Here is a 27698-nt window from a genome sequence, read left to right on the forward strand (position 1 = left end):
TATTTGCTGATTTCTAACAGCTTCTTTATAAGTCCAGGTTAAAAAAAAGTGCAGGTTAAAAAAAAGTAAAGAGGATCTAAAAAGTATAACAAAGTGAAGGAAAACGCAAAATGGAACACAACTGGCAGCTTTGTTCTTTTGACTTTGCATTGCAGCTTCTGTCCTGTCCTGTCTTCTGCTTGTGCTAACATCATATCCATGAGTCATGTATGTCCTGAGCAGAGCGGGAGGAAACTAGAGTGCTTGTACTTGTGCCCCAGCTCTCACCACTCACCTGGTGACCTTTCATGGTAGATGTCTGCCTTCCCTGTACTCGGTATATGGCAGTCACACCTATCACATGATACTAAGTTGCTCAAGGTTGACCACATACTTCAGCATCACATCAGTCATACAAGTATGAGACAAGTAAAGGAGAAATGGGGCTGAGAGGGAGGCAGCCCTGGTGCGATACAGCCACAACCATCTCAGATGCTGCTTCTGTGCCTGGCATATTAGATGACACCGTCTTCTCCGAGCAGAGGCAACGCGCCCTCCTTAGCCTTCCGCTGCATCAGCACCAGAGACTCCTTGCTCCTCGCTGGCACACATGCAACATGCTGTAGGGCAGGGACGTGCATCTCGTATCTCGTTCACTCAAGGACTGTGCAAAGTAGTTAAAACAATTCCCGCTTTATGCCAGCCAAAAGTACAGACTTACACAAACGCCCAATCTGAGATAACACCCTGGAGTTCGTTCAGAGCACAGAAAGCTTTTTCAGCTTTTAAAATGAAATCTTTTATCCCATATGGATCAGGAAGTGAACTCATTAAACACAGAGGGTGTAAGCAATGAAAATGTGGAAGGAAAATAGGTAGTTTCCTCTTACTGAGCAAGGTGATTGCAAGATTACAATAAGATTGGGTATTTCAACATGAAGATACCAAGAGTTTAGTTTTCTTTTGTACCAAGTTTGCACTACTGCTATACCAATGACTTCAGCTTGTTAAGCCAAGTTAGCCTGGAGTCAATGAAGAGAATCAGATTCTGCATCTACTACTTTGTAGCTTCCAGAAGTGTAGTTAAAAAACTACATTTTTTAATTTGTAGTTATCTGGAGTTATCTATAAAAAGAACATTTTTACTAGTTAGTTCCCCATCGATTACCATTTGCTGGAATAGGAAAACAAGCTTTTCCCACTAACCTATTGGCAAGTTAACATTTCTATTGTTATCCCAGTGAAAAAGTTTGAATCTTTAAATTTCTTTGACAAAGTAAAACATGCTTTTGAAAACTTAGGGTACATTGCTATTAAAATTTTCTTAAAATTACTTAAAATTGGTTAAAATAGTTTACTTACCAGTTTTAATTTAATGTAATCAACTATTACAGTATTTTTATACCAGTGTCTTTTTTTGCTCTTGACATAGGAATGGAAATATCAGAAAATCAGAAGAAACAAGCCATGCAGAATGCCCGAAAGTCAAGGCATGGAAAAATTAAAGGTGAATATTTAAGAACTAATTTATATTCTTATTGTATTCCACTGTGTATTATATTAGGAAGTAATACAATCTGACTGTGGTTTGAGGTTTTTTTATTTTTTTTTCTTAATTTTCATTGGTTTAGATGGAATCACATATTTCCCTTAGCCTGTATTTCAGTTTCAGCCTATCCACTGAATCAGTTTCCTAGTCTCCTTCAGAGAGGCAAGTCAGTATATTATCTCTTTATTAGAAAAGAAACATAACACATAGGGCAAGTGTTTTTTTGAAGGATGTAAAAAAGTGTGTGCAGAGATTAAAGATAAATGAGAGTTACTGTTTCCTTCCATGACTCTCAGTCTGATAGCTTGCTCTTCTTTAGTAATTATGTGCTTTCTGTTTAAAATATCGTAGTGTTCTTACTGGGAGCCACATGTTGTTGCATTGATAATTACATACTCTAGACAGCTTCTTTTTATCTTCCTGCTAATTTGTAGAGATGAACAAGAGAAAAATGAAAAAAAAAAAAACTTTTTATTCCTTTTCTCTCTCAGGAAGTGTATTAAGATTTTGTTCTTTTCAGTCTTAACATCAAATTTGTCTAAATTTCTAGTATGATGAGTAAATAAATTGAGCAACTGGAACAGATTAAGTCTGAATTTAGGAGAAAAGGATTTGTATTAGGTAGTCTTCTGTTTCCCATAATCAGTATTATTAAAGCATTTTCTCTTTATCAGTCACTAGATGCCTACGAAATAATAGTGGATTATGAACCTGTCTGGATTATCAGGGAGTGGCTGCAAATAGAGATGAGGAAATTATATTCCAAGTGCACAAAGGCCAAAGTCTGAGACATTAGACTAGAAAAGTATTCTCCAAATTGAAGAAATGTATTTTTATTGTTAATAATATTTTACCCAGCCTTACCCATGAACTGACTACAATGGCAGTGTGTACTTTGAGTGTCTTTCCTTTGAAATAAATAATAAAAAAAAAAAGATAGTGCCAAGCTTTTGTGAAACAGATGCTTATTTTTGATAATTCTGTAATGTTATTTGTACTAGTATTACTCTCTTTCCTTCTTAAGCCACAAGTCTGAGATTACAAAGGATAACATCTAGTAATGCTTCCATTCAAGTTCATGGTGGATTTCACCTTGACTTTACTGACTGTTGGGTTTGTCCCCCGCTATTGGGCTTAATTTTTCCCTGTGTTAGTTACTTTGCTAGGTGTCTCATACACATCCGTAAACTGTTCTTTTTGCAGGTGTAAGCTATAATGGGTGTCCTATGCCTCCTCCACACCAAAGCTTGCATCCCATTCATCAGCGCCACATCACTGTGCCTACCAGCATCCCGCAGCAGCAGGTTTTTGCCCTGGCAGAGCCCAAGCGGAAGCCATCCCTCTTCTGGCACACCTTCAATAAACTCACCCCGTTCAAGAAGTGAGAGGCCATGGGCCTTGGAAAGACACCAGCACGGGCGAAGAGTTATTCCAGAGAAGAACACAGCTAAGCTTATTTGAGCTCCGTGAATCCTCAGTTTTGGAGGGAAAAACTTAGGCTCCCTTGAGCCAGAAACACCACCTTTGTCTGGAAGAAGAATGAAGTTCATCACCACTGTTTGGAAGCAATGTCGGCAGTGCCAGTGAGCGTTGCTGGTGAAGAGCAGAGTCCCTTCTGACAAAGACAAATTGCTGTTGTTCTAAAGCAGCAGTATTTGATCTCTGTTTCTTAGTTATCTTCAAATAATGATGGAACTATTCAGGTCATTGTAACATTTCATTTTTCTTGATCTTATACTGATGGCCAAATTTAAGTTAGGGAGGAATTTTTCCCTAAGTGTGTATCAGCAGGGAATCTTAGGGGAAGTTTTCTCCTTCCTTTTGGAGCATTGAGCAGGGACCACCCGTTAAAATCAGGCAGAGAGATCCTATATGACTGATGTGCTGTTGCAGAATTTGGCAGACCTTAACCCTTCCTGTCTTTTTTTTATTAAGTTGCCAAATAGCAGGAAAAAGTCCCGCAAGGCCTTACCATATTCCAGATTGGAACAGGGAAATTTTGTTCTGTCATATAGAAACATGAACAGAGTGCAAAATGGACTATAAAGATTGTGCATTTACTGCATACAAGTTAAAACAAGAGGAGCCACGGCATCTCTGATTACTTTCAGTCACAGCAATATACCACAGGCATGTACGCTCTTCAGTATAGAGCTTTTGTATGACTTTCTGTGCACTTCTTAGCATAGGAGATGCTTCTTTATACTTCTCATATGCTTATTTCTCAGCGTAAAAAAGTATTTTTTTATTTTTTAATGAAGATAATGTGAATGTACAAAGTTAGAGTTGAGAAAGTATGAGACTGCTGGCACATAATTCTCACACTTTGTACTCCCTATTCATACAGCTTCACTTAAAAAATGGATGAATGGTAATATAAATCTCCATTAAGTTCCTGAAGCAGTCTGAAGCTATGCTTCTTACGCACAGTCAATTGACAATGGGTTTTTACCAGTTTCTTCACAAAGAAAGAGAAATCCTTACTGGAATGGACAGAGAAATTGTGTGGATCAGAAATGGATTTTTGTGTAAGAACTATGATGTTGTACTGGAAGGGGAAGGACGTATCTTGATGAAGGTCAGCTCTGGCTAGTGTCTGCAATACCTAATTTGCCTATCACAGGAGGTTGATTCGGGAAAGTAACTTTTAAAAAGCCACCAGGAGGAAACAGGATCTTGACTTACGCAGCACTGATCATTTCTGCTTGATAATTCTCATTAAGGGTGGCAAGACTGTTGTTGATATGGAAGGAAAGAAAGATTCCATATGTTTCAGAACCTATTTGTTATGAATGTCTTTCAAATATTTTATCATATGCTGCTGGTTAGGGGCATTATCTGATGATAAAGATGGATCCAAGAGTATTCTTTGAAAATGGACACAGTCAGCTTTGTCATGAATCTGTAACATAGGAAGAACAAAGAGAGACTAGAAGCCAAGCATCTTACTGATAATGTAAAAAAGCCTTATTTTAAACATATATTTGTTCCTACTACTGTTGTTACCTCCGTAGTTTTATTTATCATCAGTGTTGTGGAGCCCACTAGTCTGATGATTTTGTGATATGGTAACTGTGGTAACTTCTGCAAAGCCCAGGTTTATAGTTTTGGTTTTAAACGACATCTGACAACTGTACATTTCAAATGCCTTGTATATATAGCTCAGCAGTGATGCAAAGTCTGGTGATGCTCAATTGTATTGTTCACTGCATAGTGAACTTCTTTTCTTGTGCTTTTCCATAGTGATGGAAGATGACCTGAAACAGTTAAGAACTGGAAATATACATTTACATTTTCAACAATCCAGTTTAAAGAAAGTACACAAGAAAGTTAGTGAAATAGCTGGCTGGGTTGTCTGTTTCTTTTGATGTTTTAAACAAGCCATCTCCTTTCAGAATGTTTTGAAAGATAATTCTAAATGTTCAACTTAAACACAATGAATGGACTTACAAATGAAGGCATGGATGCATGTTCTTCCTCTTAAATAAGCAACCCGTGTATAAGTGTTTCTTATATACCCATTTTTCTGGGTACTTGCCATGGAAGTGAAGAATTTTTCATAATTACATTTTGAAAGATTTGTTCTAGATTTTTAAAAAGATCTGAAGTTGTATCGCAATGCATACCCAGCAGCTTTCCCAGCTGGTCAGGTTTCTCTGCCATGTTCAGTGGGCCTGAAGACATTATGAAATCCACACTTACTTACATACTTGTCTTTGATAAAACCTTCTCCATTTCAGGGCTAGGTCCTGTGGGATTGTTGGAAAAAATACAGATTTTGGGATGTATCTTCTGACATGTCAGTGCCCACAAAGGCTCTTCCCATATAATAGTGCTGGTGCCTTAGCCCTAAAAATGAACAGAAATGTTTGCATGTGGTTTGGGATGTATCTGGTTTCTTCTGAAGAGAACTTAATTTCAGAGAGATGAAAAGCAACTGTTTCATCGTGCAGATTACTCAGGAAAGTTTTATATATAATACCCTCTATGTAGACATGGTTCTTTATAATATTCTCAGTGTCTTTATTTGAAATCTGATTTTGCAATAGGTTAAGAGGAGACCAATATGATAGGCATTTTATTGAGTTCTTTATTTATTGGTCAAGGAATGTGCTGGCTATGCAGGGAAGACTGATAAAATATAACAAGATAGTACAAAATACACCATGATCTTTTGAACAAATTGTAGTTAAATGAAAACACTCAATTCCATTATCCAACAATTAAAGCAAATACTTACTGGGAGGTTCAGCCTGATTTTGGAGTCTGTGGAGAAGACAGTTGCAAATAAAACATACAAGTTTGTACTTTAGCAAGTCTTCCCTTGAGCAAAATTCAAAAGTTCTGATCCTATTTCTGATGACAAAATTTGCCTATCATCCAAAAAGTGTGAAGGCAACATCTGTTCTTTTCTTCTTTCTTTCATAAGCTTTAAGTTACTATCAACTGTTCTAGGGCAACTACTAAGCACAGTTGTGCCTCATTTAGATAAAGCACAGCCAGAGCCTTCCTGATGGCCTGCTGAGCAAATAACCTCAGACTTTAAGCATGAGATGCAGTAAAACATAATTGTCCTCAAATGTGTTCCTACTGGGTTAGGATAATGCCAAACCATAATTGCATCTAACTCAGAGCATTTGATGTACAAAATAATAAGATTGTTTTACAAGTGGCTTTTGCCATGCTAAATTTCACATTGAGTTTTAGTGGTCAGTGTAATAAAGGAGTTCAAAGACAGACTACTCAAATGTTCCACATTTTAGTTGTCTTTTGAAAATAATCATAACAGAGTTTTGGAGCCAAAGGTCTTTAGCCATAACTAATACGATATCTTTCTTTGACTGCCTTTCTCCTTTTTTTCTAAATGTGTGGCATTTGTATGTAGGAGATGCCTCCTGAATGAGCTCTAATTTAAAACTATTTGTTGTAAATACTAGGGATGACTTGCATATATGTTTTATTTTGACTAGTGTTTTGTAACATATCTTGCGTATATTGCTTTGTGCATCTTACCATCTGTGTGCTGTTACACATGTTGTAAATCAAGCGTTATGGCTACAGAGCAGATGAATTGGCTGTTGGCAGCTGATGTACCTGTATAGAACTGCAGTAACTTGATGTGTATTGCATTACAAGGTTTATTTACTCTTGGAACACTGTTTGTCAAATGAGTATTTTCTGGAAATAAGTACAAACTTACATTCCCATTACTTTTACTGTACGTGCTTTAATTAAATAATGTACAAAGCTGAAGTTCATCAGCTGTGTTTTATAAAACTTTATTGTGCAGTTTTAAAATTTTTTTAATGTCCACAAAATCTCTTCTGTGAAGCAAAAATATATCTAATATCATATTTATTTTATTATCTTGAAGCAAAAAAGTCACACTTTTTTACTGTTTTTTCAGTAACAGCTACAGAAATTCTCAGCACTAATTCATTTTAACAAACTATTTAACCTGATTCTGGGGTTGAACATTCAGGCAAAAGTCATCCTTGTTACTGTCCCAGCCATAGGCATCTGCCATCATTGTGCTTGTCCTCTTCCCAGCAGACAGTTCCTACAGTGTCCCTTGGAAGTAAATGTACATGCAGCTTCTTATATTAATAAAAGTATTGCTAAACAGAGGATGGGGATTTAAGTTCTGTGACTTAAGTAAGGAGGTTTGAATTTTATTTTCTTTGGAACAAAAGCAAAACCTTTCAAAAGGGTTACTGGAACAGAAAAGTGTGTTCTGCAAGTCTGTAGGAAAGAGGCAGAGAGCGCAGACATGCCTGTTTGCTGGCCAACTGTCAAAGATGTCAGAGATTCTGCTTACTGCTCCTGACTGAGGTAAGTTTTTTGTTTCTGATGATTCTGACAGAGCAGGGGCCTCATCTGCTGTATCTGAAAGATATGCATGTGTCCTTCCTGCTCAAAGTTGTATTAGAAACTAAATGTTTGAAACACATTAGTTTTAACAAAATACCATTTTTTGCTCAAGTCTTTTCATTAAAAATATTTTTGCGAGTTCAAATGCTGGCAGGGTAGTTGGGCTTGCAGACTTTTTCAGCGTCCTTTCAATGTCCAAGCTTTTATTTCCATTTTTTGGTTCACCTCAAGGTTCAGAATTTCTCAGGCCTCCCAAATGCCATTGCTGCAGCGAGGCTTGTGTTAAGTGCTCAGATATCAAAGGCACACTGTGAACACTTAGGCGGATTGAATGACAGAAAAATACATGTTGAGTGAACATCAGAGTAGGATGTTGTAATCAATGCACTTTCTGAGGCTGAAATTCATCTGTCCACAGTGAGTTTATTTTGTCCCATGTTCTGAAATTCAGGCTCAAATCTGTAGACTGTTTGATGTTGTCAATTTCTAAGTTCTTTAAGAGCTGATTTAGTAAGTGGAGCTTTTAGTTCATACAGACATACACAGCACTGGTTGGGTTGGGTTTTATTTTAGAGGCTATATGATTGTGGTTGGTAACATAGACAAGGATTCAGATGTTTTTGTGTCACAGTATCAAAGCAAAATGAGAAAATTAGAAATGGAAAACAGCATATCATGTGATCTGTAAGGAAAACAAGTATTCAGTAGGTTTCTGAATATTTTTCCAAATTTAGTTATTCTCTCCTGACTAGCTGAAGAATCCATGTAGTGAGAACGATGAGAACATCTCAAAACTGTACATACTATTTATAGGCTCAATATGGCACTGTCAGATACGGCTCTGCGGCACTTCAATGATAACTTGATCCACACGCAGTCACTCCTTCCCAGTGTTTGTGGTACATCTTATATTTCAATTGCGCGTCTTGGTATGGGAGGCCTAGGCAAGGTTTTTCCTGAGTTTTTCTAATATTTTAGGTATTCGTAGTGGGCCAAGAGTGTGACAGACAAGCCACCCCCTTCAGCTAAGTGAGGGTTCAAATGCTTCTGCATCGCTAGAGTCTGGTGACATCAAAGTTCAGCATGGCAAGTCTGAGACGAACTGAGGTCGGCAAGGAAAGGCATCCTGCTGCCCCTTCGAGGCCTGATCCTCACTCAAAGCAAAAACATGCTGATGTAAGATTTACTGACTTTTTGTCCTTGCTTGTCTTTTTTTTTGGAAGCTGAAACTGCTTCAGGAAAAACTCCAGGGGCTCCTGAGGGACTTGGCTGACAGAACCGGGGACACTCAAAATTCCTCCCTGCTTCCAGTGTGCTTCCAGCACATAAGAAGTAAGAACACTGTAGGCACAGTCTCTATAGTAAACTGTGACAGCAGGCAAATTAGCTGGGCACTTAGCAGTAGCCTGAACCTATGACCATACCCCCGACTTAGGAGATACCTACCCATGAAGGACCAAAGAACTGTCTAGAAGCTACTCTGCTAACAAGGCTGGGTATATTTTCTCCGATTAACCATCTGTCTCATGGCCATTATTATCATATTCAGCTCCTAACAAAGGTAATTAGCACAGCAGTCAATCTAAGAAAAAAAAAATCTGCATTTACAGTCATTCAGATGCAATGTTTAGGAGCAAATGATGACCTTCTGCTACTGTGTAATTATTCCAAGGTTTTCTTCTGTGATAACACCAGTGTTTGTCTTCAAGGCTATTGCCACAATGCAGTTTTCCTGGTTCCATGCTTAAAAAATCATTGGTTGCGACTAACTTCAGATAAAAGTTAGATGTTACTAATGATTTATGTCAGATAGACTGTGGTTGTCTCTGCAAAATTCACAGCCTCTTTGGGGACAGTATCATGGCCCTGAGTGCACTCCCTTTTCCAGGGCAGGGCCAGCACCGCCAAGGGTGGCCCCGTCCCACAGTGGCCCAAGGAAGGCTCCCTGGGAACTGCTTTTGGCTGAGGCTCTCAGACCTGGTCCCCATCTGAGCTGCAGCCCCTGCTGTGTTGTAGCCATGCCTGGCCTGGGTTGGCCCTGCCTCATCACCGTGAGCTTTTTGAGGACCATAGGGCTGGGGCTGCCCAGCTGCCCCTGGTGCCCTGCTCCCACATGGGCAGTGGGACTGGAGCTGGCAGCGAGGCTCAGCCCTGCTGCCACCAGGAGCCCATGCTGATAGCAGCCCTGGGAGCCCCTGGCCCCCACGGCATCAGGACATTCAGGAAGGATAGGCAATAAAGCTGGATTAGCTGCATTACAGGATGCTTCACTGACACCAGAGCACTAAGCAGGCCGGAATGGGATATTTTAATGACTCAAACTTTTGAAGTGTGAAAGGAGACAGAGGATTAACAACCTTGCAAAATTTCAGATGGCGCCTATCTAATAGGTAAAGACAGAATGAGTGTTGGTCGTTAGCTCCCATTTCTTCTCATTAGCACAGCAGTAAGGCTAATATGGCTAGAGAAGATTATTCAAGGAGAATAGCTCACGGCTGCACATTGTCCTTTTCTTCCTCAGCACACAGAATATGCAATATCCTAGATATAAACCAGGGCACTATAAACCTTGCAATATTTGTTATTACCACAGGATGGTAGTGAAGACCTTAGTGAAACTTCTCACTGCTCAATGCTAGTATAGCTGTTCTTGATCGTTTTATACTGAAAAATATGGTGCCTGATACACAGATTGTACATGTCCTGTCTTTGCAGTGCTCCTTGGACACAGCACTTTTAGGCACTTGCACCACCTGGGTGAATTAAGGTCACTTCTCGTAACACATTAACTCCTGTTACTGCCTGTTTATCCATCGCTGCTCATGATCAACATTTATGGAGCTGCTGCGACCCTCAGTTGCCTTACTTCTACCCCTTAGAGACCAGGGATTACAGTAATTTCAAGAAGACACAATTAAGAATCAAGTTATAGCTTCCTTGAATTTAGTCATCAATAATATATTTAGTAGCAAAACAGCTTTGAATGCTGCTTGAATGGATAGGCAGGTATCCTGCTAATTAGGCACTAAAAGCTTTTTGTCATTCAGTTCACTTACTTCAAGTTTGTTATTTCTTTTTTGTAGTCACCTAATATTTGTAATGCTATGTTCACAGTGGTGCTATTTTAATATCTATAGCCCTTTTATCAGGCCTTCCTCAACTTCCACTGTAAATTGCTTGAGGCAGAGGCTAACTGAATTAAATTTTTTGGAGCACAGTGATGGCATGAGACCTGCTTTCTTTTCTACAGACCATCCAGTTAGACAAAAGCTAACATTTGTTCAATGTATGTGTATAACTGAACAGGCAACTCAAAGCCTTGTTAATCCCTTTTAACAATTTTCTTTCACATAACAGTGGTAAAAGCCAAAGTGCAAAGCACTTCAGCTTAGTATTTAAATAAATAAGAAGATTCTTGTTTAAACTTCTGTTTTAATTATTGAACAGCTCTCAAAATTAAATCACTGACCTTTGAGAATTTAGTGACCAAACAAGTGCTTGTCCCAACAGCACATTTGGTGCCTGCATTCCTTTACATGAAGGTTTTACACTCTGGTGAAAGATGCCCAAGAACAGCACAAGTACAAAGTGAATGAGGTAAGACTGAAAATCCTGTAGATGATGATGATGATGATGATGATGATGATGATGATGATGATGATATCTCATGGTGAGGAGTGCATGTATGAGGACCAAATGTATATTCCTTAGGCAAGAAGCACTGCCTTACATGACTGGGAATAGAGTTTTTTGTCAGGAAACAGGGATCAGACTTTTCCACAGGGTGCATCATATCTTAATGGCTTTCCACAAAGCACTTCTCCTTCCTTTTGCACTCCTCTGGAGTCTTTTGGCTAAGACAGCAAACATTTACATAGTACAGAAATAGCAAGAAAATGTTTGATCTATTTTCAACTTCCTTCATTGCAAAGTAGCAGCAGCAGCAAAGAGATTTTGCTTGTGCATGCTCAAATAGCTCTCTATAGACCACTGGCAAAGCCACCATTAACAACACTTCCAATAATTGTTGTAAAATTGTTTCTGGAAACAGAATGAAAAGTTTATGGAAAGTGTCCCAAAGCTAAGACCTTTCCCTATAAGTTAAGTTAAATGAATATTGAGTTTGAATATTCCTAGCAGGGTGTAATAATTCTTAATGATAACATACAAAAGTACCTCTCTTTTAACATGGTATCTGTGTTCCTTGTTCCGTAAGCTTGAGAAATGATGGTGAAGAGACTAAACAGAAGACATCACTTACTTATTGCTATGCAATATTTCAAAAGAAATACTGATCTTAATTTTTCATTAATGAAAGAACTGATTTAAGCCAATTATGTAAAATTTACTCATTCTGAGCATCACTTTTACTTGGATAAATAAGTACTTAACCTATAGAGCTTTAACTTATGTGCATTAGAAACATTTATGCATATTAACTCCAAATAAAATAGGCATTTATTTTGTTACTATTTGATTTTTATTCTTGAATCTAATCTCCTCCATTTAATAGCTCTTATATTTACTTAAACTAGAAGTGTCCAGAAAAAATTATAAATGTAGCTCAGTGGACCTCTATTAAAAACCACTAATAAGAGAGACTTTCTAATGAAAGAATAAATTTAAGATGGCTTTATGCAGATAGATGGGGAGGGCCAGGCTAGAGACTTGTTTTTGCCAAAAGGCTCTCTTCTTTGATCTTGCACATCTTTGCCCTTATCTCACTCTGCTTCTGTTCTGACCCTCTGTGAGGACATGCAACTTATTAATCCAGAAGAAGACTAACTTGGCCCACAAAAAAGGAAATGACTATGATTGTTTTGTGCTGAGTTAGTGAGTTGACTTGCCTTAGCTCACCTCTTGCAGGCACCAGAGCCAGCTCCTGAGTGATGTAGGAGCAGTGCTGTGCAGCCACGAGCAGGTGCTGGGAGAAATGTGGATGGCACAGTTAGCATCAAGACCTCACCTTCTTCATGATTATGAGCTGTTAGACTGGCTCAATTATCTGATACTATTTTACTCTTAAAAAGCTGTTAGATGGATACTGAGTGATTAATTGCCAATATTAACTTGATAAAGCCTGGAGATGGTAGAGAAGGACTTCTTTACAGACCCCAAATGCCTAGGTACCATTTGGAAGTAAAGTCTTTGAAGGAGGAAAGAGGGAGCTGAAACAGGTAAACAGGCCTGTGCATGGCTCTGAAATGCAGCACTGGCCATCAGGTAGCTCCTCTTTTGGTGCCAGTCTGGCTAGCAGAGTCTACAAAGAGATTCCTGAACACTATGGCTAAACACTATGTAAGCTAAACTGCAGCTCAGAGAGACAAGACCATATACAGAATCCTCGTGCATGAGCATTGCATCACTGGTCCAGCCATAGCCACCCCAAAGATGCGAAATTTTAACTGCTTGGGCTTAGGACAGCAGTAATGTTGCTGCTAGCACACATGTGTATAGACTTGCCAGACATTGAGGGTTCAGGGTATTGGTCAGCGTAATGCAGATCCTTAAAAGTTCATTTGCAGAGAGCTGTTGCAGCTATAAATTACTTGCTTTAATTGCTGAAAACAAAACTTATGATCACTTTGTCTACATTGTGATTTTATTCTGCTCTCATTTGGGTTGGGTTCAACAAAATCTATGAAATGTGGACTTCATCAATCCACTTCTGGTTTAGATAGAAGAGAGTAAAACTCTACTGGATGCACCAAGCTTTGCTGACTAGATCCTGAGGAGACAAGGGTCATTCTAATCCTCCCCAAAGCTTTTGTGACTTTTAGCTGCTTACCTGTGTCCAAATTTCTATTTCTTTGCAGAGTTACGTACTTCCATGAGTCACGCATAAGAAAATATGATGCTCCCAATCATAGGGAATTCAGAAATATTTTAAAGTTCAGTTGAAGTCTCAACAGTATCATGAAACTGTGACTGATATTCCTATTAAAATATTATTTGAAATAGCACTCATCAGTCTCCAAGATTGTATCTAATCCTACAGACTTAAAAAAAAAAAAAAAAAAAAAAAAAAAAAAAAGTTGTGGTGATAATCCATTTCCTCCCCTCACTCCACATCCCCTTCCTGCACTCACAAGCTCACAGGCTAAATATAGGAAGAGAGACAATGAGGCAGATCTACTTTTCCTTTCTTAAATCTTTCAGCCAAAATCATATAATCTATCTAAAGAATGAAAAGTTGGATTATACTGCTGGCTATTATAGTCAGCACAGAAGAAACACAAAAACAGGATATCTGTACCCGAGGGTATCCTGGCATTCCTGGCAATCCTGGACACAATGGCATACCTGGACGTGATGGACGTGACGGCTTAAAAGGCGACAAGGGAGATACAGGTACTACGTTCAGCTTAAGTGATTTGATGTATGAAATTGAGTGCCATTAGTTGTCAAAGCTGTCTGTAGTCACAGCTTGTTAACAGGATTATTCTGCCTAGCCTTCAGAACACATTTCACACACTCTTCTATTTCCCTGTTTGAAGAAGGAAATGTAAGGGAAGTCCTAAGAAAGAGAGCAAGATAGCAAACACTATTGAGAGGTCAAATGCAGGGGGCAAGAACAACTTAAACCAAGAAAAACTTTATCTTCTATTTTGGGAACATTTTTCAGACCTGTCTGAAAATTTTAAAGCCTGCAAAACTGCTGTTACATTTACAAGACAGCAACTATGTTTCTGTAAAGAACTTCTGCAACAAACTTCAAGCCCACAAAAAAAAAGAAAAAAAGAAAAGAACACCACTGATTTCTTGTTTAGTATAATAGGAAGGGTGTAGCAACAAGATTTCTCTTTTTCACCTAAATTTTACATCTGTAGGATTTGATTCTGGGTGTATTTACTTGCTGTAACTCAAGAGCCATTACAGTAAACTTCTGGAATGGAGACTACTGAAAAAAAACTGTGGGATTCATGCTTGCTGTACGAGGCTATAAAAGAGATTTGAGTATTTTTACTGAGACAGAGGTAACCTTCTCAGCTTCCTAAAACTCATCACTCCCATGGTACTTCAAGCCTTGGGATAAGGCTAGTGTGTTCACTGGTGCTGGACTATCAAGGTCAAGGTTCCACAAGATGACAAATTTGTGGACACTGAGACTTCATCAGAAGCGTTACAACCTCAGAATGCAAAGCACAGAACAAGTGCAAATCTGCTGCTCCAAATTTGTTCAAAAATTCTGTGCGGTGAACTTTTCTCCAACAGGCTTCGTGTGCCATCACACAGGTTTCATTATGGTTTAATGTACAGATCCATCACAAACAACTGCTATTACGGGCCTAGTTAATCCAGCACCACACCCCAGTCCAGATCATTCCTTCTATAGAGAGCTGATCTTAACGATCGTGAATCACAGCTCTTTTCTGTAATGCACACAATCTAGTTCATGAACCAAACTGAGGTCAGTGGTCTAAAATAAATTAACTTTAAACACTCTTAAGTATTCTGCTTCACCTTTGAAGCTAATGGAAATCTCTGCCTTTTACAGATTGGGCTGCTGATGCAATCACGAGATCAAAAGCTAATCACCTTCACCAGAAAAGTACATGCCCCCACAGAAAGTGCATGATGCAGTATCAGTGCTGAAGGTGTAGTCTGATGTGCACTTCCTTGGTGGTAATGCAGGCATAAGCAGGATTCTCTACCAGATCCTTTTGCCATCCCTTCACTCTTCTCTTTTATACAACACAACTGTTTGTGTGGCCACACAGTAAACTAGATCATCTGAAAAATAACCAGCACTTCTAATTTGGGCAATGAAGAGTTGCTCACTGCATACTGCCTGCCCTGGGTGACTGAAAAACAAGTCTATCTCACCAATTGCTAAAGAGTTAAACTCTTTTGTTTTTAACATGATCTATACAACCCCTGTCAAGCAATTGCTCTTCTCCTTCCTCTGCTTTCAGTGTCCCAGCCTGTCTGAAAACAAAACCTTCTAAAATCTAGAAACAACATCAAAAACAATCCATTAGCTTCTTATTAAGCAGGTACAGTAAATTGCCTTCTGTTTTTATATGCAGAAGTTTAGCAGGAGTACAGGAGAGTCTGAAAATGGAAAATTGAGAACTTTCTTTCTTTCTTTCATTTCTCTTACAAAGTCCCACACTTTACTCCAGTTCTCATCAAAATCTGAGCAACATCACATGATACCTGATCACAGGTTTCTGATAAAGCCTCCACCTTTTTTTTCCTAAATTAAGTTATTGTGATGGCTGTGTTGACTTTTCTGTATTTGAACAAACTGGGGTGACCGTACCGTTCTTTAAAGGTATTTGTGAATATACAATATAAAGAACGGTACGGTTCAGCAATAAAACTTCTGTTTACATCACTGTTTACCCATGCTTAGAGATCACAACAAAATTCAAATTCCGGTTTTGTGGTAATTCAATTGTTTAATGAAGAACTGTTTTTCTCTTTTGTACTAGGAGAAGCAGGGCTTCCTGGATCTCCAGGGAAAGATGGTGCAAATGGAGAGAAAGGAGAACGAGGTCAGAGAAAAAGAATTTCAAAATTTATTAGCTTTCTATCAACTGCTTCCCCTGGGTTTGTGAACACTCAAAGTGCTAAACATTAGCATAAGCTGAAGTATCATACAGCTACCATATATCCATGTACACAACACAAGTATAGCTCTTTAAAAATCTTCATCCAGATGCAGTAGAGGCTGCACATAATCACTGATAATACAGAGGGAAATTTATCACCTCCAGTTATCTTGCTGCCTCTGAACACTGATACACACCTTTCCTATCTCTGATCCCATCATCGGCTGTTGAGGAAGAACCATGTTCTTGAGGAAGAATACCAGAACTACAGCCACTTCAGGAAAGATACCCCTGCAACTATGTATGTATTTTCAGGGAAAGGTACTTTAAAAAAGGAATTAGTGAAGGCATGAGTCATACAGCTGAAAATAGAGAAAACCTCTTCATACATGAGATGAATAGGGTAAGTAACGGAGCCAAAATCTGACAAGGGAAGGCATCTATTTCTAGAGTAAATATACATAAAACACTTAAAAGAGACACATAAAAGATTCTATTCCTGTACTTTTTCCAAGCTTTGGTGCAATCATGGCACATGCAGACACACTGGGACTCAGCCAGCAACAGCAGTAGTATCTTAAAATATAAGCTCATGAGACACCAGTCCCAAGACCCTGGTTTAAAAGGGCTTCCCAGATCTTCTAAGAGAAGGGTTGCCAGATATCCTATACATCCTGGGGCTCACCATTTCTCATATTTCTGTAGCCTTTTCCTGTCTTGTCATGGCAGTCATAAATTTCTCCAAAATCCCAGCAGCCCAAGCTACCAAGAATGCTGGAAAGTAGGTACTTCCCTGCTTCAGCCAAACTACGTACATACAGCAAGCCTGCTGCGTTGGATGGATGTGCATGTGCAGTGACTTATCGTAAATGCAGGGAGTCAAGCTGGAGTTAGCCACTGTGCAAATAGTATTGCATCATTCTGCAGAAAGTCAGTAACTCAGATGTAGAATTCTCAGACTAATTGTGCACGGGCAATTTATATATGCAAAAGCATAGAAAACTCCAAAATACAGTGTCCAGGTCCTGCAAAATACTTAAGATGATCCTGAAAAATAAAACATGGTACATTGGCTTCAGCAGAGGCTGTGGGAGCTCACTGAAAAGGTTGAGTATGCACTTAAGTTGCTAACCTGTGCAGAGCCCGTGCTTGCTTCTGCCATGGCTTTACTGCTTGAGCTACCGCATGCTGCAGTCACACTTCTGGCTGCATGAGGGACCCTTCTTTATTTTCCTTGGAATATTTCATTGCAAACGTTCTGCGTTTGTGCCAGAGACAGAAAGTACACAGTCTGCATGGGGTTACCCTCAGCCGCATAGGAGTGATTACAGGCGACTCCATATCCCTCAGACTTTTCTCCAACGCATTAGAAAAGACTTCAGTGCTCAAGAATGTGAGACATGAGGAGAAATGTTTAAAGTTACCAAGGCTACCTTCTCTTCCTTTGACCTTACCCCATTAGCTCTGTGCTGCTTCTCTCAAGGCCTCAGTAAGGAACCTCACTTGTCGTGTTTTCAGTTTCTTGCTGCTGTCAAATACTCTTAATAACTTCAAAGAGGCCAGGAGTAACGTAAATACAGTGTTATTTCTACCATCTAAAGCTGGGAGCTTTATGCAGATATCATCATATTCTTTTGCTGAATAATAGAACATGTGAACATTATAGTATCTTCTGACATTCAAATCTATCAACTGATAACTTGTCCATCACACCACGAAACTTTCACCTGGAAATCTCTGCAGTAATCAGTGGATTTTCAAGGGTTCTGAGCTTCAGTGCAAGTGTGACTGAAGGATAAATGGAGTATGAGAGAGGAAGTAACACGGACAAAGACCCTTTAGTTGCACTTCAGTAGCCATCTAGGTAACTCAGCAAAGCCTCATTGTGTAGAAACTATGGAAACACAAGGCAAGCAAGTACTGAGGGCCACCTTGCGGAGCACCCATTCCACGCATTAGCTTGTGAACCATTTACTTTGTTTACCCAAGGCTGAAAACAGTGTCTGGACACACGATGCTGGTGCTTGAGATGATCTGAGCTTTCAGTGCTATCATCCGCCTGTAGACAAAGTGAGTAATCACCTATATCTTCCTTTCAGCTCATTCTCGCTGTTCTTAGCTTACACAGCTGCTTTTTAAGGCAATAGCAGGTTCATTTTGTTTATCCTACACTTCCATGCACGAGATACTGTATGTACAGCAAGTGCAGTATGCACAGTGAAGACATACACCTATACATATATGTCTTTGTGCTGAAATTCATGTTTTGCTTCACTAATCCACTGGAAGATCACAAGAAAATGTCATTCCTTTTCATTTAGGAACCAATGGGACTGTTGAAGAGAAGGGGAACAAAGGAGAAAAAGGAGAAAGAGGACGACCTGGGAAACTTGGACCAAAAGGAATTACAGGGTCAGTGGGTTACAAAGGTCAGAAGGGAGAACTCGGACTGCAGGGGCAAAAGGGATTAAAAGGAGACATTGGGCCCATAGGTCCAAAAGGGACAAAGGGTGAAATCGGCCATCCTGGAAGAACTGGTTTGCCAGGGCCTGTTGGCCCAGTTGGTAACCCAGGTCCTAAAGGTAATACTGGTGATTTGGGGCCGCAGGGTAATCCAGGAGTTCAGGGGGAAAGGGGTTTGAAAGGGGACAGAGGAGATAAAGGAAACGTTGGTGCCACCCCAGTCCTGCCAAGAAGTGCTTTCAGTGTAGGCCTTACAGTCGCCACCAAATTTCCCCCTTCTAATCGCCCCATCCAGTTCGACAAGGTGCTGTATAACGGTCTAAATGACTATAACCCAACTACTGGCAAATTCACCTGCAAGTATTCTGGTGTTTACTACTTCACCTATCACATCACCGTCTACTCAAGGAATGTCAGAGTAGCTCTAGTGAAAAATGGGATCAAGCTGCTGCACACTGTGGACAGATACCAAGGCTCTGAGGACCAGGCCTCTGGAGCTACCATCCTGGAACTCCAGAGCGGAGATGAGGTGTGGCTGCAGGCTCACCCAGGAGAAGCTTTTAATGGGCTGTTTGCTGACGCGGATGACGACACAACCTTCACTGGATTCCTACTATTTAGTAACTCCGACATGCTGGAGTCACTGCCGTTATCTGCAACGTAAATCCAAGTTCTGTTAGTCTTTGACTTGGGTGAATTGTTTGATTTCTATTGACCCGAGTTTCAGGATGTTGTAAGCAATGGAGGTGCTGTACTATACACAACGCTGCTTTATTTCTTCCCCAGTCTTGAACTTCCTAACAGTGGTTCCAGCTTGCATTTTAGCTCTTTTTTCCTAAGGAAACAAGACTTACTCAAGAACGCTGTATGTATATGCCCCCCATTTCTCCCTAATAAAGTTTATCCTGGCCAATTTCAACTGAATTCAATAGACAACAGAAAACATACAGGGAGGTATGCCAAAGGCTGAAAAGGAGAACAAGGACTGCTGGGCAGGATGGGACCAGGTAAAGATCTCCCTGAAAGTGCAGAAAACTGCAGTTAGGGAATGAAGAGAATCTGTTAATGCCCCAGTGGAGAGAAACTGAGGGAGAATTCAGCCTTCACTCATTTAGTTTCACAGCAGTGGTCTGGCCACTCAGCATTTCTGTATTGTTCAGTCAGAACAGTAAAGTGTAGCTATGGAAGGAACTGAAGTCATCTCAGTGGAAAGGTGCAGGATCATACATATATCTGTAAGATGGCCAGGCCTCTCTACGCCTGCAAGTGTTTTTTACTTAAGAACAACTTTCTGTGCTGTATTTTGCATGATTAACTGTTAAGCACAGCTCAAGACAAGATAAATAATCACACTCCGAGGAATTTGTATTAAACTTATGTTTCAGCCACAAATTATATGCTTATTTATTAAACTGTTCTAACCTACCGTTGTTAGACTTGCTTTTTAAAAGAGATAAAGTTGTCTGACACATTTTTTGCCTGTAGTTCCGGGACAACTGATTTTAGCAAATGACTTCTGTGTAAGTAAGGGCAACTCGTGTCTACAGTACTGGGCTTGATACTGGTTTGGTAACTTACTATAATTATACAGTGGTACACATTCCAGTTCTGAAGGACAAATGTCTTAAAAGAAAGTGGAACCAAATTTTCTCATATGGTCATCAAAACATTACAGTACCTTCTAACTACATCATATTACCCATATTTGAATTTATAAACGTGAGTCTTATTAGAACTTCTTTAGTTTCTTTTCCTTTGGCTTTCTTTAGATTTCATACATTACAGTCCCCATGATTTCTCTTCCATATGTCCTTGTGTAAGACAATTTTCATTCTTCTGGCAGCCTCAGCTGTTAAAAAAAATCATTATTCAGATTCTAAGCACACACTTGGTTTCAAATGTACATTTGAGTTCTTCTGCTGCCTTTTTTCCTTTTAGAATGCACCTATTTCACATTTCCAAACTTTTCAATTCATACACCTTTGTAATTCTAGTAGCTGGAATTTAAGAAAAATGCTGTTGTAAGACCTGTGATAAAACTAGGTTGGTTTGCAGCATTTCAAAGTAAATTTTAAACTTGAGTTTAGCACAGTTTGACTCCTCCACACAGACTGCTTACTTTTGGTCACAGATCAGTTTTGGTGCAGCTGGTCTGAGCTTTTAAACATTGCTTTTAAATATGGTTCTTTGTTCTGTGCTTAGCTAGAGGTCTGAAACGGAGCAAAATTAAACAATAGAAGAAAAAGTTATGTCGATTCTCTGACACGGATATTTAATGCTAAGTGCAAAAATACAGCATAACATTGCTAAAGCAGAAGTACTTATACACTGTATTTCAGAACTAACAGATGCAAAACAGAGTCTCCAAACTTAAGTATAACCTTCATCAACACCAGAAGAGCCATATTGGAGAACTGCTCCAGTTATTATTCCCTGCGTCATTAAACTTTATTTTTTGTCAATTTTCTCAGGTTTTCCACTGCCCTTTTCCCCCTAAAATGCAAACATACGAAAAAAATGCCGTGAAGTCTCGTTCTGTTACCCTCGGAAGCGAATAAAGCAGAGGAGTGTGCTGGCATAGGCAGGGCATCTTCATGAAACTCTGCGCGAACGCGATGTGACACGATGAGCTCCGATTTCTGATGCCTCTAACACCGCCGACAAGGCGAGGAAACACGAAGAGACCGTCGCAGCCGTCAGGTCGCGCCGCACCGCCCCCGCGCGGCTCCGCCCGCCCCTCCGCCCCCGCGGGCCGGGACACGCGGAGGTCACGGCCCACCCCGGAACTGCGATCGCAGGCCGCGCCGCGCCGCGCCTCCCTCCCGCCCTGCCTCCGCCATGCTGGCCGGGTGCAGGCGGGCGCTGCCGGCGGCGCTGGCCCGCGCGCTGCGGGGCCGCGGCGCGGCGGGCGGCAGCGGCGGCCGCCGGGCGGTCAGCACCAGCTGGTGCCCCGTGGGGGCCGCCTTCGACGCCAAGCAGCAGCGCGGCAGCGCCGCGGGCAGGGAGACGGTGAGCGCGCGGCGGGGGCGGGGCCACGCGCGCGTGGGGGCGGTTGGGCGCGCGGCGGGGGCGGGGCCACGCGCGCGGGGAGGTGGTTGGGCGCGCGGCGGGGGCGGGAGGGGCCGCGCGCCCTTGAGGTGTTGGGGGTGGGGGAGGCGCCCGCCTCCCTTTCCCGCCTTGCTGCGGGGCGCAGCGGGTTCCGGCTGCCGGCGAGGTCGGGTTTTGCTTTTTGCGTGTGAGATTTTTCTCCCAAACCACCCCGTTCTTGTGATATTTTAAGTCGCCCTGGCAGCTCGCCCTCCTGCAGCCTCCTGAGCCAGGGGCTGAAGGCCGCGTTCAGTAACGTTTGTGCCTGGGTAGGTCGGAGACTGCTCCTGGTCGCTGCTGTGCGATGCTCATTCCCCGGGCAGTGGCGTGTTTTTAGAGGCTTGGAATTATCTAGATGGTTTCTTCTTAAAAAAACAATAAATTTTTTGTTTTCAAAATGTTATTCCTGTGTCGAATCCTTAAAAATTCCTCAGAGTTCAATAGTTCATGAGTGATGACTTCTGCAAAGATGATCTTCACTGACAATTTTAGTTTTGATTTTGGAATCTTGTACAATTATTAATAATCAGCCAGATTCCTCTTGTGTTGTCTAATGAGCTTTTTATTCCTTTATTTTGTCTTTTAACTGGTGAGGAAAGGAGAGAGACAAGTAAGTGTGACCACTTGTCATGTAAAATATATAATTGCACGTACTATGTTTAAAATCAAGCATCTGAAATACAAACTTAGCATTTTGTGTTTGAGAGGATCGTTTGGGGAACTGAGGGAAGGAGGAGCAGAGAAATTTGATCTTTTTCACCATTAAGTTCTTTTCAAAGAAGCATTTATTTTTCAGGTAGATGATAGGCTTCTTGATCTATTTCTGTTTAAGGATAAGTTACATTTGTTGATGAGAGTCCTCAGAAATGTCGGACAAATAACCAACGGTTTTTTCTCTATATTTTTAAAGTAATTGTTGCTTTCTGGCAAGCACTGTTTTTGTTAGATGTTACGTGACAGATGCTACACAAATGGTGAAGTTGGTACAGTTGAAACTTTTCTAGCAAAACTCATTTTGTCTTATGACCATTTTCTGAGTCCTGTCAGTACAATAAAAATTGCTGCTGGTGAATACAAGCAAGTCTCTTAACAGCATAAGATGTGCTGGTGCAGTTTTAATGACATGGTGCACACAAATAAGCAGAATACGTACAATGTCTGTAGAATCCAGGTGTGCATCCTCTGATGCCATCTGTTGCTGCTCTGCTGTCCAGACTGGTTGAACTTGAACTCTGGAGCTAAGGGATTCAGTGACTGCAAATCGGACCCCTGTTTACAATCCACCCATTTGTCCGGAAATTATTTTCTTCTTGCTCTTGCACCTTTGCGAGAATACTGACATAGGCCTTGCTCCAGGAAAAAAATTGGATAAGTACTATGTGTTTGCTTGGTCTAGGGAATGGATTCTTTATTCACTTGATGGATGAATGGGAAGGATGAAGAATTCTTTGAGAATAGAGATGTGTATTCCAGACTTGCAAAGACAATGTAACGGGTAGGGTATAAATGCTGATGCCAAACAAAGCAAAGAATGCTGCAGCTGTGCAGCCAGTTAAAGAATGGCCAAAGCCAGTTAAAGAACACAGAGAACTACACTGGACCATTTTTCTTTTCTTTTTTTTTTTTAATGACAAAACTCCGTGGCTAATTTACCTCTGAGAGAAGATGTCACCTGTTCAGAGAACTGTGTGCCAAGGAGGAGCTCAATGAGGAGGACAAATGATGGTGTAGGGCAACAAGAAAGCCAGAAACTCTCTGAGACCGTTCACAACTGAGATCCTCAACTGAATGAAGGAGAATAAAAGGACAAGGTCTTGTCGGTTTTTTATAGCAAGCATTAATGAAGGACAATATGATATATACATAAATGTGTGTGTGCACACAGATGTATATATATATATCTTAAATATATACTTAAAAAATCTTTTATTCAGTGTTCTCTACATTTCAGTCTAATTCCTGTCCCCAAATAACAAATGTAAACATGGGAAGTGCAAGCCAAGGGTTAGGTCTTAGGGTGGCCAGCTTGTACTAAGAGCATTAGAAAAAATGGCAGTACTTGCAACACCAACAGAAAGAAAACAGGAAAAAGCAACCCAGGACATCCCAAATAACTTTTTTTAGGTTATGCTTTTGCCCAAGAATACATAATATTACAGATAAGCTTGCAGACAAGTTTGAAGCTTTAAAATTTATCTGGATAAATACTTGCAATTTACGTGCAAACGAGTATCTAACATCTGTAATACAAAGATCTTGATCTTGCAGAAGATGCATTCTAAAGTGACTGATGTCCAGGTTTTCAAATCTGGGTTGTGATTTTTAGATGCTGACATTACATTTTGGGGGTGAGGGGGGGATGTATGTTTTGTTAGATCGTCTTACTGGTGCTGTTAGATGCCCTAGTTAGCTTTTAAGGAGGTGTTCGTGTTGCAGTTGAGAGGTTGGGCAAAAGGTGTCCATCACTTACAGAGAAGCTGTTTGATCGTACTTGAAAAAGCTTTCTTGCTGCTCTATCATGAAACTTTTCTAGCAGATAGTGTTAGTGACTTTGATTTACGGTAGGACTTTCTTTCATTCTATTATGCAAGCACGGAATGTAATTGCTGTCCATGTCTCCACTGCCAAAGCCATTCTCAGTGAAGTGTCTACATTGCACTGTAGGACAGAGACAGGCTTGGTAAAAGCTTCAAGAAGGAAACTGTTCATACCATAAAATTGTCTGCTGATGATGATCATTCCTTCGAGGTCTGATTCCCACACTTGGGGCTCATTATATGAGCCTGAGTCCACTGTCCTGTTGTCTGCAGTTGGTTGATGAGTATCTGGAGCAGCTGACCAGCTTGTGCACTATTCTGTCCTCTGCCCCTCTCCTTCCTAAGTTTCTTTCTTCTGAGGAAGAAAGGGATGTTTTGCCCTCATTTCAGAATGTAAAGAGTCCTCATATGATTTGTTTGGTGCCTGTGCTTTGCAAGCAACAGTAAAGGCTTTGAAGAAGAAAAAGGTTTTATAGGAGGTTTTGGAATGGAACAGGAGAGTTGGTGAGAATTCTTTGCCAAACTTACTATTTGCTGAGAATAAACTTAGCTAAAAGAATTTCAGTGAGGTTGTGCTCTAGAGAGAGATGTTGGGAAATCAAAATATTTATATGTGATGCTAATGTATTTGACAGATGTTATTTGATTTTTGTGATGATTCTATCTTCAAAGACACTCGTACATGGGAACATTTTAGTGAAGTGCTGCAATATGCTAGCTGGAGTCATTCTGCTAAAATTTTGTAGTGAAAACAATTCCTTACAGTGTGATGTCTAAATTACTTTTGAAAATAACACTATAGGAATTTATTTGATCAGAAGCTTCTCTTAACAAATGATGAAGTAATGCTGTATTCACAGACTATGAAATGTAGAATAGACTTCCTAATGAAGATTTCTAACTATTTGTGATGCTTAAATTTAAAAGCACAAATAACTTGAAAATATGTAATATTTATTGAAGGAAAATTCTGGGTAATATTTATTCTAGATATAATTTGTATACTGATTAATAGAAACATCTGAGTTTTGTAAGACTTTGGAAAAAAAAGCAGAACTTTTGTCTAGTATTCAGAAAGTGAAACAAAGGGTAAGAAATTACAAAAGATGGTAGTGATATGTTTTCATTGTGTTCTATACTGTAGGGTCTGTTTGGTGTTCCAGAACTGAGTTGTCCAGAAGGATTTCAAGAAGCACAGGGCAAAGCATTGCAAGAATCAGAACAACTAGTCCAGAAGGCATGTTCAACACCACCTGGACCCGAGATTGTAATGATCTTTGATCAGCTTTCAGATGCCTTGTGCAGAGTAGCAGACTTGGTAAGTTACTTTTTTTTTTCACTTGAAGCATTCTTTCAAATTGACTTATTTTAATGGTTTACATCATGTCGTTCTGTTTTAGGATTTTCTGCACTGCAGTAAATAGTATAGCAGCTCTGTGAAATTCTGTATTAAGACAGAAAATTAAGAAGGCCCTCTTAACTGAATGAATGTTAGTTACAGAGACTTTTACTGAATGATCCGTAAAGAACTTAGACACTAAAAGCAGCAGGTGAAGCTAAGTGTTATCTTTTATTAATGCAGAAAACAATGCAATTGCATTTCCTAGGTTCACTGAATTAGAACACTTGGTCTGACATTTTGTGCATCGCAAGACATTCAGTTTTACCAGAGTTTTTAGTTACTGCTCTGTAGAAACTATTTGTCCTAAGCATATCTTTTAAAAAGCATCACTCTTCATTTGAAGAGAGCAGTCCCACTATTCACCGTGTTGTTTAATACTTGTCAGCACAATTTCCAGGTAGGCTTAGTTTTTGAGAAAAAGGGGTTACGCATATAGATTGCACAGAACTGTAGAAAAAAGTGTTAATCATAGAAATAGTAAGGTTGGAAGGAACCTCTGGAGATCATCTAGTCCAACTTCCCCACTCAGCAGGGTCACCTAGAGCATGTTAGACAGGGTTGCATCCAGGCAGGCCTTGAATATCTCCATAGAAGGAGATATTAATGTAAATGAAACCACTTTAAACTCAATTTGCTTATAAAACAAGATTTTTAATTTATCTTTTTGCCTCACAGTTCTTTTCTTCCTTTTACCATGTCAGGCTGATTTTGTGAAAATTGCCCATCCTGACTTTGCATTCAGAGAGGCTGCTGAAGAAGCTTGCAGAAGCATTGGTACCATGGTAGAGAAGTACGTTCTTTATTTCGCAATAACACATAAACATCTTTGCATAAACATCTTTTATAAATTACTATTTTATGCACATATGACAATAGCAGTCCAAAAAAACCAATAGGAAGTATTGACATGTGAAAACAAAGTGTCACTTTTGTTGTTACAGGTATTTAGGGATTTAGCTTCATTGTGAAATCTCATAAAAGGTTATTCTATTTTGGCTTCAATTTGTATTCTGCAGAAAGTTTAAGTTATCCACTATGTCTATGTTACTGAAGCCCATCAACAGCTCAGATTTACATTTTTCTAAGACTGATGACAGTCAACTAGCTGTTGCAAAGCACATGTAATGCTAATTTGGTTTTAATAGTGAGGTCTTTGTAAATCACCGCACTTTTTCTCTGATATGCTGACCTCTTGAATTCCAGCTCATAAGAGGGATATATGAAAGAGGGAAAGGATAGTTTCCTACTAAATAGTGTTTCTGTTGTGTTGTCTGATAGTGTTTCTATTTCTATTTCTAAATAATTTTTATTTAGGACTCTTAATATGTGACTGGGCTACACTGGCATGTGTGTACGCTTCTTTAAAACTTGATTTTGTAGAAGATACTCTTAAAGTTGAAGATATTCTTAAAGTTGAAGATTGGAACTTTTTTTAAATCTCAAAATCTGTTCCTGAAAGTTGCCTCTGATGCTCTTGATCACAGGGATTTGATTTACCTCTCTTTTCCTCTTGACTTCTGAGAAGGTGGAAATGAATGGTCTTTACTGTATGGGTACAGTGTCCATTCAGAATTTCAGTATCTACCCTTTCCATGACATTCAGGAATAGCCTTCCTAAGTAAAAGCTTTGCCAAGCAGCAGTGTGAAGGTGACACAGACTGCTGCTTCCCTCAGGATTCCAAAAGACAAGAGGGAGTGACTAGTTCAGCTGATATCCCAAAGTAAGTTGCAAAGGCAGTGGGGCATTCTGTACTCTGTGGAGAGCAGCAGTGCATCAGATTGTTTGGTAAACTTTGTGACTAAAATGACTGGCTAAAAAGGAAAGAATTCTAATTGTACGAATTCTAATTCAGCAGTATTTGTTGCTTTGGTCTTACCCATATGTTTGGGAAGCCTTTCACTTGGGATTGTATTTTTCAAGACTTAAAGGTTAAGCATACCATCTCTAGTGGTATGACCTTAGTATCTGAATGCTACTTCAGATTTAAAATTTGTAGAAAGAAGAAAAATATTCAGAAATTAATCTGAATTTCGTAGATTTATAAGTTACTACACATGTACAGGTCTAGCTGTTAGTGAATGTTCCTCTTCATGAGCAAATGATGTCCCTTAGGAACTATTCTTGTTTAATAGTACAATTTTGCTTTTGACATTTTGGAGAAGAGATAACTGGGGATAATATGATAAGAATTCTGTAGAATCATAAGCAGACTGGACAGGGGGGAATGGTAATCAGTTGTACCTTGCCTCTT

At 39.8% G+C, this 27698-nt stretch overlaps 3 protein-coding genes and 1 long non-coding RNA gene across 6 annotated transcripts in view; 3 read left to right on the top strand and 1 right to left on the bottom strand.

The window, feature by feature from the left end:
* SPATA13 (spermatogenesis associated 13) overlaps positions 1-7150 on the top strand; it is a 52453-nt gene extending 45303 nt beyond the window's left edge. For both annotated transcript variants that reach the window (XM_062567193.1, XM_062567194.1), the window contains 2 exons: positions 1412-1486; positions 2732-7150. In XM_062567193.1, the coding sequence (XP_062423177.1) occupies positions 1412-1486; positions 2732-2913 (257 nt within the window). In that variant the 3' untranslated portion in view covers positions 2914-7150. The remainder of the gene's footprint in view (positions 1-1411; positions 1487-2731) is intronic.
* A 6385-nt stretch (positions 7151-13535) lies between these two features.
* LOC134144491 (complement C1q and tumor necrosis factor-related protein 9A-like) lies at positions 13536-19084 on the top strand. The gene is made up of 3 exons (XM_062583481.1): positions 13536-13750; positions 15838-15900; positions 18279-19084. The coding sequence occupies exons 1-3, from the start codon at positions 13585-13587 to the stop codon at positions 19082-19084; spliced, it is 1035 nt and encodes a 344-aa protein (XP_062439465.1). The 5' UTR covers positions 13536-13584.
* Positions 19085-20044: 960 nt separating this feature from the next.
* Positions 20045-21159, bottom strand: LOC134141208 (uncharacterized). Of its 2 annotated transcripts, none has more exons than XR_009958556.1 (2): positions 20963-21159; positions 20045-20269 (listed from the first exon to the last, which is right to left on the bottom strand). It is a non-coding gene; the product is annotated as an uncharacterized LOC134141208 (long non-coding RNA). The 2 variants fall into 2 exon arrangements; XR_009958559.1 differs by having other exon boundaries at positions 20931-21159.
* A 99-nt stretch (positions 21160-21258) lies between these two features.
* The window catches only part of MIPEP (mitochondrial intermediate peptidase), a 73372-nt gene continuing 66932 nt past the window's right edge, over positions 21259-27698 (top strand). The window contains exons 1-3 of the mRNA XM_062567195.1: positions 21259-21429; positions 25189-25362; positions 26148-26236. Coding sequence (XP_062423179.1) covers positions 21259-21429; positions 25189-25362; positions 26148-26236 — 434 coding nt within the window. The remainder of the gene's footprint in view (positions 21430-25188; positions 25363-26147; positions 26237-27698) is intronic.

Source organism: Rhea pennata, chromosome 1 (genome assembly GCF_028389875.1).
Source record: "Rhea pennata isolate bPtePen1 chromosome 1, bPtePen1.pri, whole genome shotgun sequence".
Taxonomy (NCBI): domain Eukaryota; kingdom Metazoa; phylum Chordata; class Aves; order Rheiformes; family Rheidae; genus Rhea; species Rhea pennata.